Genomic DNA, 14,245 nt, shown 5'->3' with positions numbered 1-14,245 from the left:
CATTACTTCATGGGAAATAGATGGGGAAACAGTGGGAACAGTGTCAGGCTTTATTTTTGGGGGGCTCCAAAATCACTGCAGATGGTGACTGCAGCCATGAAATTAAAATACGCTTACTCCTTGGAAGAAAAGTTATGACCAACCTGCTGCTGCTGCTGCTAAGTCACTTCAGTTGTGTCCTACTCTGTGCGACCCCATAGACAGCAGCCCACCAGGCTCCGCTGTCAATGGGACTCTCCAGGCAAGAACACTGGAGTGGGTTGCCATTTCCTTCTCCAATGCATGAAAGTGAAAAGTGAAAGTGAAGTCTCTCAGTCGTGTCCGACTCTTCGCGACCCCATGGGCTGCAGCCTACCAGGCTCCTCCGTCCATGGGATTTTCCAGGGAAGAGTCCTGGAGTGGGGTGCCATCGCCTTCTCCATGACCAACCTAGATAGCATATTCAAAAGCAGAGACATTACTTTGCCTACTAAGGTCTGTCTACTCAAGGCTATGGTTTTTCCTGTGGTCATGTATGGATGTGAGAGTTGGACTGTGAGGAAGGCTGACCGCTGAAGAATTGATGCTTTTAAACTGTGGTATTGGAGAAGACTCTTGAGAGTCCCTTGGACTGCAAGGAGATCCAACCAGTCCATTCTGAAGGAGATCAGCCCTGGGATTTCTTTGGAAGGAATAATGCTAAAGCTGAAACTCCAGTACTTTGGCCATCTCATGTGAAGAGTTGACTCATTGGAAAGGACTCTGATGCTCGAAGGGATTAGGGGCAGGAGGAGAAGGGGATGACAGAGGATGAGATGGAGGAGAAGGGGATGACAGAGGATGAGATGGCTGGATGGCTGGATGGCTGGATGACTCGATGGAAGTGAGTCTGAGTGAACTCCGGGAGTTGGTGGTGGACAGGGAGGCCTGGCGTGCTGCTATTCATGGGGTCGCAAAGAGTCGGACACGACTGAGCAACTGAATGAACTGAACTGAAGTCTAACATAAATAAGTTAGCAGTGCCTCTTTTTCTATTGCTTGAAGAGGAAGGGTAGAAGTATAGAGAACACAGATTCTTCATGATGCAAAGCGTGGTAATGCAGTCTTAGAACTTCTTTGTTGGAAACATCAGGATAAGCAGAGAATGGAGCAAGCAGATAGGGACCCTACTTATGGGTAGCAGGCTTGGCAATGTCCCATGCTTCGGCCCCCTCACCCGCCACATGTGTCAGGGCCCAGCTTGCCTCTCCCTAAAAGAAGCTAATTATGAAATGAATCCTTAAATCTAGATGTTAGTCTCTTGCAATCTAGAGCCAATCCAAAGATGGTTCTTTGGAAAGAGCGGTAAAATTGGTCAATCTCTTACCAGAGATATTAGGGGGAAAAAAGAGAAGATATAGATTACATGAGCCAGGTTGAGAGAGGAAACATTACTACAGACCCTAAAGATGTTAAAATAAGAAGTGATTATTGGAAACTATGTTAATAAAAGTACGTTTGACAGTGTAGATGCTGGGCATTTATTCTAGGAGTGGAAGATTGGATTAACATTTAAAAACCAGTCAGTGGAATTCACCATATTGATATACTAAAAACCAAGCAACTTATATGTCATCTAAATAGATGCAGAAGGTACATTTGACAAAATTTTAACATTCTTCTATGGTAGAAGGATATCAATTTTTCTATGATAAAACTATGACCAAAGTCTCAGGATACTAGAATTAGAAACTTTATCATTATGATAAAGAATATCTTCAAAAAAGCTAAATTATACTGAATGGTGTGCTACAGTCCATGGAGTCACACAGAATCAGACGTGACTTAGTAACTGAACAAATACTTAATGGTGAAAGACCGAATACTTCCCAGGTTCAGAAACAAGAATATCCTTTCTCACCACTTCTGTTCAGCATTGTACCTGATGTTTTAGCCAGTGCAAAAAGGCAATGAATAAATAAATACAAACAAACCCACAAATGAAATATCTACAAATTGCGAAAAACCAAGTAAATTTCTCTTTACTTGCAGATATTATAACCTCCCTCCAAAATGTTGTTAGAACTAGCATAATGAGTTTAGCAAGGTCACAGAATGAAAGAACAGTATATAATAATAATTTGTATTTCTGTATGCTCACAACAAATGGGAAACTGAAATTTTAATGTAGAATTCAAAATAGCATCCCAAAATGAAATATATAGGGATAAATTTAATGAAATATGTATAAAATTTGTATACTGAAAACTATAAAACTGCTGAGAGAAATTAAAGAAGCCTTGAATAAATGGAAAGATAAATCCGGTTTACAAATCAGAAAATACAGTATTGTTAAGATGTTACTTTCCCTGAACTGATCTACAGAATTACTGCAACCACAATGAAAAATCTCAATAGGATTTTTTTTGGTTGAAATTTATAAATGAATTATAAACTTTTATGGAAATGCAAAGAATAACCAAATCAATTTTTAAAAAACAAAGGTGGAACACTATGTCATGATTTCACTAAAGTTAACATCTCTTTAAAAGTCACTATGAAAATAAAATGAACCATTTTGGCCACAGAATGGAAACAAATATTTAAGAAACATACATCTGATAAAAGAATTTTATCCAGAATACATAAAGAACTCTTGCAATTCAATAATAACAAGTAGACAGCCAATCTAAATTTTTTAAATGGGCAATAACTTTAAATAGACGCTGTGCCAAAGATTTATGAATGGTGAAAAAAAGAATGTGAAGAGATATTCAACATGATTGGTCATCAGGGAAATGCAAATTAAAATGCAATGGGGTATCATTTCACAGTCACTAGAATGGCCAAATTCTAATTAATTTAATGCCTAAAATGGAAATATCAATAACCTCAGATAGGCAGATGACACCACCCTTATCCAAAGAGCCTCTTGATGAAGGTGAAAGAGGAGAGTGATAAAGTTGGCTTAAAGCTCAACATTCAGAAAACCAAGGTCATGGCATCCGGTCCCATCACTTCATGGGAAATAGATGGGGAAACAGTGGAAACAGTGGCTGACTATTCTTTTGGGGGGCTCCAAAATCACTGCAGATGGTGACTGCAGCCATGAAATTAAAAGACGCTTACTCCCTGGAATGAAAGTTATGACCGACCTAGACAGTATATTAAAAAGCAGAGACATTACTTTGCCAACAAAGATCCATCTAGTCAAGGCTATGATTTTTCCAGTAGTCATGTATGGATGTAAGAGTTGGACTATAAAGAAAGCTGAGCACCAAAGAACTGATGCTTTTGAACTGTGGTGTTGGAGAAGACTCTTGAGAGTCCCTTGGACTGCGAGGAGATCCAACCAGTCCATCCTAAAGGAGATAAGTCCTGAGTGTTCATTGGAAGGACTGATGTTGAAGCTGAAACTCCAATATTTTGGCCACCTGATGTGAATAGTTGACTCACTGGAAAAGACCCTGATTCTGGGAGGGATTGGGGGCAGGAGGAGAAGGGGACAACAGAGGATGAGCTGGCTGAATGGCATCACCGACCCAATGGACTTGAGTTTGAGTGAACTCTGGGAGTTGGTGATGGACAGGGAGGCCTGGCGTGCTGCCGTCCGTGGGGTCTCAAAGAGTTGGACATGACTGAGTGACTGAACTGAACTGAACTGAACTGAAAATGGAAAGGTTCATAATACCAAATACTGGCAAGAATGTGGAAGAAATGCAGCTCTCACATCCAATAATGTGCCCACTTTGCTAACTACACAGTGGTGCACAGGATGCACCCACCATGGAAACCCTTTAGCCACTAAACTTAAAGCTTAAACATACACATACCATAGGACTCCAGAATTTTCAAGGAAAGCTGAGATCAAGGCTGTTCCTCCAATGATGAATATTTGCTTTGCTGCTATCAAATGTGTACTCTTCTTCTCCCTTTCCATGCATTCGATGTACACAGGTACTTTTTGGGTAAATTTCTAAATCGTGGTTCTTTTGGAAGATCTTTAAAATGGCAGTTACATTCAAGAATGCAATCAGCAATGAGGGTCATTCCGTTTGAATGACCACAATACAAACATCTCTGGCCAAGTTTGCATGACTGACAGCGATGCTGACACCATAGATTGAACGGTGCATTCCAGAGATGCTAAAATGTAAATAAGATACTTTTCTTAGAATTGATGAAATGTTGTTGTGTTAGTCACTCAGTCATGTACAACTCTGCTTCTCTGTCCATGGGATCCTCCAGGCAAGAATACTAGAGTGGGTAGCTATTCTTCTCCAGGGCATCTTCCCAACCCAGGGATGGAACCGGGTCTCCTGCATTACAGGCAAATTCCTTACAGTCTGAGCTGCTAGGGAAACTATTGGTAGTGACTGTAAGTCAGGAATCTGGGCATTCTGTTACCCTAGTTTTAGGGCCAGGTTTATTTTTTCCATTTCTCAGGGTAAACATTCTAAGTCTGGTCATCTATTATCCCTGTTTTGGTCTTTCCCATCCTTTTAGTTAATGTGGCTTTCTTACTAGATACTAAACATATCATTGGTTGTAATTCCATTTTAGGTCAGAGCTCTCCAGATAAATAATTAATAGTTTAAGGTGATTTTGTAAAGAGGCAAAACAAATTTAAATGATCAGGTGTCACGTACATTAGCTAAGCAGATAGGTTAACATGTTTTATGAGGATGTTTTAGATGTTTATTTCTGTTGATTGTTTAATAGCAGTTATATTTTTGTATTCTGAGCTAACTTTTGAAGAATGCAGTTTTATTAAGATCTGTTTTAATTATTGTATAGGTGATTGGGAGCATTGGAATAAGAAACTTCAGCCATATTATTATCCAACTGACAGTGTTCCAGAATATTCATCAATTTTGGTTCCAAATGTTGACAATGTTAGAACAAATTTTTTGATAGATACCATTGCAAAACAGCATAAAGTAAGTTTGATAGTTTTGTTGACTGAAAAAAAAAATGCACAATCTAAAAGCTGAGAGTTATGTTTTATTTGGTGGACGTTCTTCAGACTTCAAGTCCAGGACACAGCATCTCAGATAGTGTTCTGATACGGCAAAGTTTAAGAGGGGAAGTCAGGATATATAGAAATTTTTGAAACCAAAGATTAGGTAGTCGGAACATCATGAAATGATGTTTGTTAATGAAAACAAAAACTCAGGTATCTCAAGTTAAGGAATTCAGCACTTTCCATGTATGGAAAGATACGAGTCTGGACTCACTAAAATCATCCCTTTGATATGTGGGGCCAGTAGCCTGTGTTTTCTGTTTCTTAGATCATTGCAAACCATGTAAGAAACACAACTCTTTTTACAAGCACAAGTGGAAGAAGTAAAGTACAGAGGGCTGGAGGTGGTGTCATTTCAAAGAAACCTGTTTGGCAAATGAACTCCGGTTCCCAAAATACGCTCGAACTCAGCTGATTTTCAGCTTGCTAAGGAAAGTGGGTGTCTGCCTACAAAATCCTTCCCCTGGTCACGTGACCACTCACCCACGTTTTCTTCCAGTACATTTTCTTCCAGCGTGCATTTTACATTTATGTCTTTAATTCAACTAGGATTTATTTTGATGTAGGTTTAATGCTTAAAAGTAACTAAAACCTACTGTTAATTTATAGAATGAAAGAATGGCTACTAGAACCATAATATGTTTAAAACTAAACATTTTATAACACCTTTTAACATGATTATCCTACCATTGCAGGCTGTTTTACTCACAGGGGAGCAAGGAACTGCAAAAACGGTAATGATTAAGGCCTATTTGAAAAAATATGACCCAGAAGTACAGTTATCTAAAAGTCTAAACTTTTCATCTGCCACAGAACCAATGATGTTCCAGGTAAAATCTATCACTTGCGGTAGTCATTAACTTATTAAATATATTAAGTAGTCGATACATGTATATGCAAATAAAACACTGATATATGTAGTCGTCCCTCAGTATCCATGGAAGATTAGTGCCAAGACTCCTGGGAGTACTCAGTTGCATACGGTGGGTGGTGTTTGCATACACCCTTAGATATCCTCCCATATACTCTAAAATAATCCCTAGATTATTTATAATACCTAATACATGATAATTCTATGTAAATGGTTGTAAATGCTATGTGAATAGTTTCCCGTGTGAGACAAATTCAAGTTTTGCTTTTTGAAACTTGCTGGAATTTCCCGCCCCCTGCTCCCCCAAATACTTTTGATGGAAGTTGGTTGAATCCAAGGACTTGGAAGCCATGAATATGACTGTAGACGTATCTTGAAAGAATCAGTATTGCAGTTGCCATTCAGCTATTTAACCTTCCTAAAGCTGACACTGAAGCCACATTCAAACAGCATGTTTTGGCCTAATAGTGAAGCTGAAGCTGAACACTGGAGTGTCGTTTGATGTAAATCAATGATAAACAGTCCAACAACTTATTTTTTAAAGTTCACAGTATTTATTTGAATAATATCACCCATTAAATAAGTCAGTTATATTCTGCTCTGAAAAGCATGCTCATCATTTTTAGAAATGGATTGAAGTGTAATGCATAAAACAGACTGTTTCCTTTTCTCTAGAGAACAATTGAAAGCTATGTGGACAAGCGGATGGGAAGCACATATGGGCCACCTGGAGGCAGAAAGATGACTGTATTTATTGATGACATTAATATGCCCGTGATTAATGAATGGGGAGATCAGGTATGACTAAAATATCTCATGTAGGTGATATTCAACCAGTATTCTTGGTTGTACGTATGGGCTTCCCTGGTGGCTCAGATAGTAAAGAATCTGCCTGCAATGCAGGAGACCCGGGTTCCATCCCTGAGTCAGGAAGATCCCCTGGAGAAGGAAATGGCAACACGTTCTAGTATTCTTGCCTGGAGAATTCCATGGACAGAGGAGTCTGGTGGTGTACAGTCCACAGGGTTGCAAAGAGTCGGATACGAGTGGCACTTTCACTTTGACTTGGTTATATATAAAGAGATCAATAACCATCACTTGATTAAGCCTAGTAATAATTCTCAGTCTTTTTTGACCTCTTGGTAATAGGTGACATTCTCCTTTCTTGAAATCCCTGTATACTTCTCCCCATGTTCCCTTCTGTCTCTTTGGTTGCTTGATTTCAGTGTACTTTCTGGCTTCTCTCTTCCTTTCCCCAGGGTTTTATCTTTGTTCTCTTATTTCTCACTTTACATACTCTTTTCCAGGAGTATGTGATGTTTCAGTTCAGTTCGGTCACTCAGTTGTGTCCGACTCTTTGCGACCACATGAATCGCAGCACACCAGGCCTCCCTGTCCGTCACCAACTCCCGGAGTTCACTCAGACTCACGTCCATCGAGTCAGTGATGCCATCTAGCCATCTCATCCTCTGTCATCCCCTTCTCCTCCTGACCCCAATCCCTCCCAGCATCAGGGTCCTTTCCAATGAGTCAACTCTTCGCATGAGGTGGCCAAAGTACTGGAGTTTCAGCTTCAGCATCATTCCTTCCAAAGAAATCCCAGGGCTGATCTCCTTTAGGGTGGACTGGTTGGATCTCCTTGCAGTCCAAGGGACTCTCAAGAGTCTTCTCCAACACCACAGTTCAAAAGCATCAATTCTTCTGTGCACAGCTTTCTTCACAGTCCAACTCTCACATCCATACATGACCACTGGAAAAACCGTAGCCTTGACTAGACAGACCTTTGTTGGCAAAGTAATGTCTCTGCGTTTCAATTAGAAAACACTAAAAAAAAGAGATAGCTCTTTTATACACCACTGACCTATTTGTGATCGTCTATCAGCCCCAGGCTCACTTCGCTTAGAGGCCCTCACAGATGCTACTGCCTGGGTTCAGCATGTTCCTGGTGGGATCTCCAATGCCTCTCCCCACTGCTGTCCACTGCCTTTTCCGCAGCACCCACCAGAGCCCACAGGACCGCTCACATCCCTTCCACCAACGTCAGGTTTACCTTTGATGTCACCAGGAGGTCAGGACTCCCAGGTCCATCCACGCTCAGCCTGAGACTAATTCCTATCAGTTCTGCTTGGCCCTTCTCTGACCCCATCCCCTGCATTCTCTCCTCCTGAAAACCCTCTGTGAGCCCTCAGAGGTCATGGTTCATCCACAAAGTGAAAAGTGAAAGTGTCAGTCGATCAGCCGTGTCCGACTCTTTGTGACCCCATGGACTGTAGCCTGCCAGGCTCCTCTGTCCATGGGATCTCCCAGGGAAGAATACTGGAGTGAGTTGCCATTTCTTCCTCCACGGGATCTTCCTGACCCAGGGATGGAACACAGATCTCCTGCATTGCAAAATTCCCTGAAAATTCAGCTTCTCCTTTGAGCTTTTCCTCACCATTTTGCTCCAGTGGGAAACCGAGGATGCTGCTTTCCTTGCATACTTCTCACCTGGATGTGAGGGAGAGGTCCTCGTTTCCCTTTATGCCGCGTCGCCCTCCAACGCCCACAACCCCCCTGCTGAAGATTTCAGTCCCTGGATCACTGGTACTCTCTGTCCAGGGCTGCCCCAGGCTCCAGGGTCATTTTCATGGTGTGTACAATATGTTATAGCACAGAGACTCACATGTCAGAGGACTTTGCACGTAGTTTAATGCTCTGCTCTGATTGTCTTGAAATTCCTAATAATGATTTTTGAACAGACACTGCATTTTCATTTTGACCTGGGCCCCACAAATTGCGAAGCCAGTCCTGCTTGTCATAATTCTCAGTGATGCCAACCTTTATCTCCATATATGATCTTGGCCTCTTAGTTCCTTGACCTGGACTTGCCTATAATCATGTCTTCCACTTTGTCTGAATTACTGGTTGATGCAGTCATACCCTACACCTGCAGTCATTATCAATAACTGTCATCCCTTCGTTATCTCAGTTTCAAGCCTTTTATTCTCTGATCACTATATCCACACTCTATAGGTCATTTCCTCTACTACAGATGGCCATCATCCAAAAAAATCTACAAACGGTAAATGGTGGAAAGGGTGTAGAGAAAAGGGAACACTCCTACACTTTTGGTGGGAGTGTAAAGAGATACAGCCATTATGGAGAATGGTATGGAGGGTCCTTTAAAAACTGAAAATAGAACCACCGTGTGATCCAGAAATCCCACTGCTGGGCGTCAACCACTGTTGGTGGAGCTATCAAACATCAACCAGATGGAGCCGTCAACCACTGTTCCTACCATCAGCAGACTCTCCTTCATTTCTTCTCATCTCCTTACTTTCTTCCTTCCGCCAGCTACAATTCCATGATCTGTCATTCTAATCATGGGAGCATATACCCTCTACTCATCTGTGAAAGCCTTAACCATGTTAAATTCTTGTTAAACCTTTTTGTTCACCACCTACCTGCACCTATGCAGTTACACTTAGCTGGAGAAAAACACACAATACTGGTTTCACTTTAAAATCACATTTATGGACCTCTGCTAAGCTCTTGGTACTGCCCAGCGATTGCACTGCACATTTCGTGTTATGTATCTTTATCCTGTCTATTCCTGTCCTGGCATTTACTTTCAGGCTCATGTCTTTTTCTCAGACCTTGGACACCTTCGTTTCCTTGCCCTCAGCTGATCATAGAAGTCCTGCAGTCTTCTTCCTATTCCACTGAGAACACATTGATTTTTGTTCCCTTTTGTTTTCTTTACTATCCATTTACTGCAGTCAATTTCTGTGTTTTAGTGGTTACCCTTGACAGTACATCCTGCATACATAATCTGAAATAAAGAAAATCTAGCCCTTCTTTCCCATATTGTATATCCAGTGACCTTTGAACACTTTCCTTTCCTTTATCTTTCTTCTGATTTATCCTTTTACTGTTGACTTACATTTTAAGTCTATATCTCAATTTGTCTATATCTCAATTGTATTGTTCGCCATTATATTGTGTAATGCCAGTTTTATTTTCATAGGAGGGTAGTTGATTTGCAAGGCTGTGTTAGTTCAGGCGTTCAGCAAAGTGAATCAGTTATACGTATACACAAATCCACTCTTTTAGATCCTTATCCCACATAGGTCATTACAGAGTATTGTGTAGGGTTTCCTGTGCTATACAGTAAGTCCTTATTATCTATTATATTTATGTGAGTGTGTATGTTAATCCCAGTCTCCCAGTTTATCCCTCCCCTCCCCACATTTCCCTTCTGGTAACCATAAGCTTGTTTTCTATATCTCTGACTCTGTTTCTGTTTTGTAAATAAGTTCGTGTGTGTATATTTTTTTTAGATTTCACATATAAGCGATATCATCACATTTGTCTTTTTCTGTCTGGCTTACTTAGTTGGACAATCTCTATGTCCATCCATGTTGCTGCAAATGGCATTATTTTGTTCCTTTTTGTGGCTGAGTAATATCTCATTATATATATGTTCCACATCTTTATCCATTCCTCTGTCAATGGACATTTAGGTCACTTCCATGTCTTGGCTATTGTAAATAGTACTGCAGTGAACACTGGGGTACATGTATCTTTTTGAGTTATGGTTTTCTCCAGATAGATGCCCAGGGGTGGGATTGTTGGATCATATGGTAGTTCTATTTTCTACTTTTTAAGGAACTTCCATACTGTTCTCCATAGTGGCTGTACCTCTTTACATTCCCAACAGTGTAAGAGTGTTCCCTTTTCTCCACACTCTCTCCACCGTTTATTGTTTATAGATTTTTTGATGATGGCCATTCTGACCTGTGTAAGATGATACCTCATTGTAGTTTTGATTTGCATTTCCCTAATAATTGGTGGTGTTGAGCATCTTATCATTTGTTTTTTGGCTATCTGTATCTCTATTTTCAAAGCAAGCTCTCATGAGACATTATTTTTACTGTTTCTTTTTTAAGATGTAAAAAAATGCTTATTATTTATTTATTTTTGGCTGTGTTGGGTCTTCATTGCTGCGAGTGCTTTTCTCTAGCTGTGATGAGCTGCTGCTGCTGCTGCTAAGTTGCTTCAGTCGTGTCTGACTCTGTGTGACCCCATAGATGGCAGCTCACCAGGCTCCCCCGCCCCTGGGAGTCTCCAGGCAAGAACACTGGAGTGGGTTGCCATTTCCTTCTCCAATGTGTGAAAGTGAAAGTGAAGATGCTTAGTCGTGTCTGACTCTTTGTGACCCCATGGTCTGCAGCCCACCAGGCTCCTCCGTCCATGGGATTTTCCAGGCAAGACTGCTGGCGTGGGGTGCCATCGCCTTCTCTGTGATGAGCAGGGGCTACTTTCTAGTTATGGTACGTGGGCTTCTTGTTGCAATGGCTTCTCTTGTCGCGGGGCACAGGCTCTAGGGCAGGCAGGCGTCCATAGTTGCACCATGTGGGCTCAGTAGTTGCAGCTCCTGGATTCTAGGACACAGGCTCAGTAGTTGTGGTGCACGGGCTTAGTTTTTCCACAGCACGTGTCATTTTCCTGGACCAGGGATCAAACCGATGTCTCCTCCATTGGCAGATTCTTTACTGCTGAGCTGCCAGGGAAGCCCTACTGATTTTTATATTCACTCTTTGTTTGCCTTACTCATTTCTTTACCACTTTTTTCACTCTTTATTCATTTTTATTCCTGGGCCTTCCATCTGATATCATGTTTCTTCTACTTTTAGAACTTCCTTAAGAGAAAATCTTTTAATGACAAACTTTTGTTTTGTTTGTTTTTGGAGGGTTTTTTTTTTTTTTTTTTTTGCCTACAAAAGTCTGTTTTCAAGATTGGCAGTTATTTTCTTTCATCATTTTAAATATATGATTTCTGTCTTCTGTTTTCCTTGTTGCTGTTGAGATGTCAACTACCACTTAATCATTGTACCTCTGAAGTAGATCTGCTTTTTTTTCTCTTGCCACCTTACTTTCCTATAATTTTTTTCTTTTTTGAATTATGTTCCTTGAAAGTGAAAGTGAAAGTGAATTCGCTCAGTCGTGTCCCGATTCTTTGCGACCCCATGGACTGTAACCTATCAGGCTCCTCTGTCCATGGGATTTTCCAGGCAATAGCACTGGAGTGGATTGCCATTTCCTTCTCCAGGGGATCTTCCCGACCCAGGGATCGAACCCAGGTCTCCCGCATTGTAGACAGTGTAGATTTATTTGTATTTATTTGCTTGGGATTTATTGGAACTCACCAATCTGTGGATTTGTGTCTTTTATCACGTCTAGAAAATTTTTATTCTTCTCTCTACAAATATTGCCTCTGCCTCACTTACTTTGCCCTCTTACCACACTCCCAGTGTGTCTTAGATTTTCTTCTTTGCCTTCTATGTTTCTGTACTTCTTTTCTGTACATCTTAACCTTTTCTCTGTCCAATACTTATAGTCTAGATGATTTCTCCTCTTCTACCATCCATCTCACTGATGTTCTTCTCCGCTTTGTCCACTCTGCTGTCAAATTCATCCACTGAGTTTTAATTTCAATTGCTGTTTGGTTCTTTATTCTTTCAAATATGTTATCACTTTTTACAGTTTTTATTCCTTGCATCCATTTTCAAATCATTGCCTATTTCTTTCAATACGTTGAGCATAGTTGCTTTGAAGTCTGTGTCTGTTAATATCATCATCTGAAGTCTATAGCATCTGTTTCTGTTCTCTTGTGTTTCACTAGCTCTTGTTCATGTTCAAAGTGTCTTGTTTTCTGCCTCTTTGATTGCTTCCAAAGTCATTGCCCTTGAGAAATTACCCGTGGCTGTTTCTTAAAGCTTCAGATGAATGTGCCCTTAACTGGACAGGTTTTGTGTTTTCTTCTGTCAGATTCTTAAACGCTTATTCAGCCGGGATCACCCCAAAGAAAGGTTAATATTTGAACGTCTCTGGCCCATTTAGGCTCTGCATACTCATGGTGCAAGTCTGAGCTAGTGTTGCTCTGAGGCCACAACCTCCCAGGGAGACTTTGTTGTTCTTTTTCTTTCCCTTTTCTTCTCCCATTCAGCAGGGATCCTGGTCAGATACACCTTTCAGCAGTTCCTGTAAGGTGAGGAGAGAGGGAAGCGTATTTAGTTATCTAAAAGATGAAGAACTCCTGAATTCAGATTTTTAAAAAATCCAATCAAGAATGCCTAGTTGGATGTCCAACTTAACATGTCCAAAATGAAATTCCCGTTACTCCCCAAACCCGCTCCTACAATAGTCTTCTCCATCTCAAGATATAGCAACTTCACATTCAGCCTGTCTTCAAACTATACGGAAGTCTTAACCACTACTCATCACTCCATTGCTAAAGCCTGGTGCAAGCTGCCATCTCTCTTCTTGTTTATAACACACATCTCCTCATTGTCTCCCCATTTCCCTTGTACCTCTCAAGCTATCTGCATATCAGTAACCAATTAAAACACATGTCAGACTGTGACACACTCCTCTGCTCAAAATTCTTCCATGAGACGCGTAGCATATAAACGCCAAAAAGACCCTACTCTGACCTCATCTTCCCATGAATCTCCTCCAGCCACATTTACTGATTCTTACACACACGGAATGTAACATTTACTCAGAGCCTCTTCATCTGCTGTTTCCTCTGCCTGGAATGCCTTTCCCCTAGATATCTGAATGGTTAGCTTTCTCACTTCCTACAAGTTTTTGGTTCTATGTCTTGTGAAATGAAGCCTTTCCTGCTTCCACATTCAGTTGCACCATGAGCATTGCCTGTTTCCTTTCTCTGCTCATTTTATCTAAAGGACTTATAACATACCTATATATATATATATACATACATACATACCTACAGGTGTGCACATGTATGTTTTGTCTCCACCACAAGAAGGTATGCTTCATGAAGACAGGGATTTTTGTCTATGTTTCAACAGGGCCAGACACAGAGTAGCCATTCATTAAATGTTGAGTGAAAGAGTGTTGTATTGGAAGGGCTTGTATGTCATCTGTTCAGAGATGCCCAGTAGGAATTTGGATGTACAAGTGTGGAGTTTGGAAGAGAATCTGAAGCTAGAGTTATAGAGTTGAGATTCTTTAGGATATACAGTTGAGATGGAAACAGAAAAGGAATAAAGAAGAGCCAAGGATGGGAACCTGTATAAAGATTACAGTTCACGGATGAGTGGAGAAGAATGTCTTGGAAAGTGATCCAGGGTCTCAAGATGAGCCTGGGAAGAACCAAACCTCTAGAACTAAGAGAGGAAGAAAATTCAATACAGAGGGAATGTTAGTAGTGGTATAGGTTGTAGAGAAGAAAGCTGGGGATATAAAATCCAATACCAAAACAGTTAGGAGTATAAGTATCCCATAATCTGATTTAAGGTATTTTGAAAAGTTGAATGTGAAATGTGAAAGATATCTGTAGTAAAACTTGTAACTTTGAGAACTCTTGTAATTGTACCAAATAT

The 14,245-nt window shown here is 40.7% G+C and overlaps 1 protein-coding gene across 2 annotated transcripts in view; it reads left to right on the top strand.

Moving 5' to 3' along the window:
• Positions 1-14,245, top strand: part of DNAH8 (dynein axonemal heavy chain 8) — a 313,398-nt gene that overhangs the window by 139,834 nt on the left and 159,319 nt on the right. For both annotated transcript variants that reach the window (XM_040249771.1, XM_040249772.1), the window contains exons 50-52: positions 4,756-4,898; positions 5,677-5,811; positions 6,528-6,650. In XM_040249771.1, the coding sequence (XP_040105705.1) occupies positions 4,756-4,898; positions 5,677-5,811; positions 6,528-6,650 (401 nt within the window). The remainder of the gene's footprint in view (positions 1-4,755; positions 4,899-5,676; positions 5,812-6,527; positions 6,651-14,245) is intronic.

This window comes from Oryx dammah, unplaced genomic scaffold, assembly GCF_014754425.2.
Source record: "Oryx dammah isolate SB20612 unplaced genomic scaffold, SCBI_Odam_1.1 HiC_scaffold_11, whole genome shotgun sequence".
NCBI lineage: Eukaryota > Metazoa > Chordata > Mammalia > Artiodactyla > Bovidae > Oryx > Oryx dammah.
This window is presented reverse-complemented; position numbering and strand designations above follow the sequence as displayed.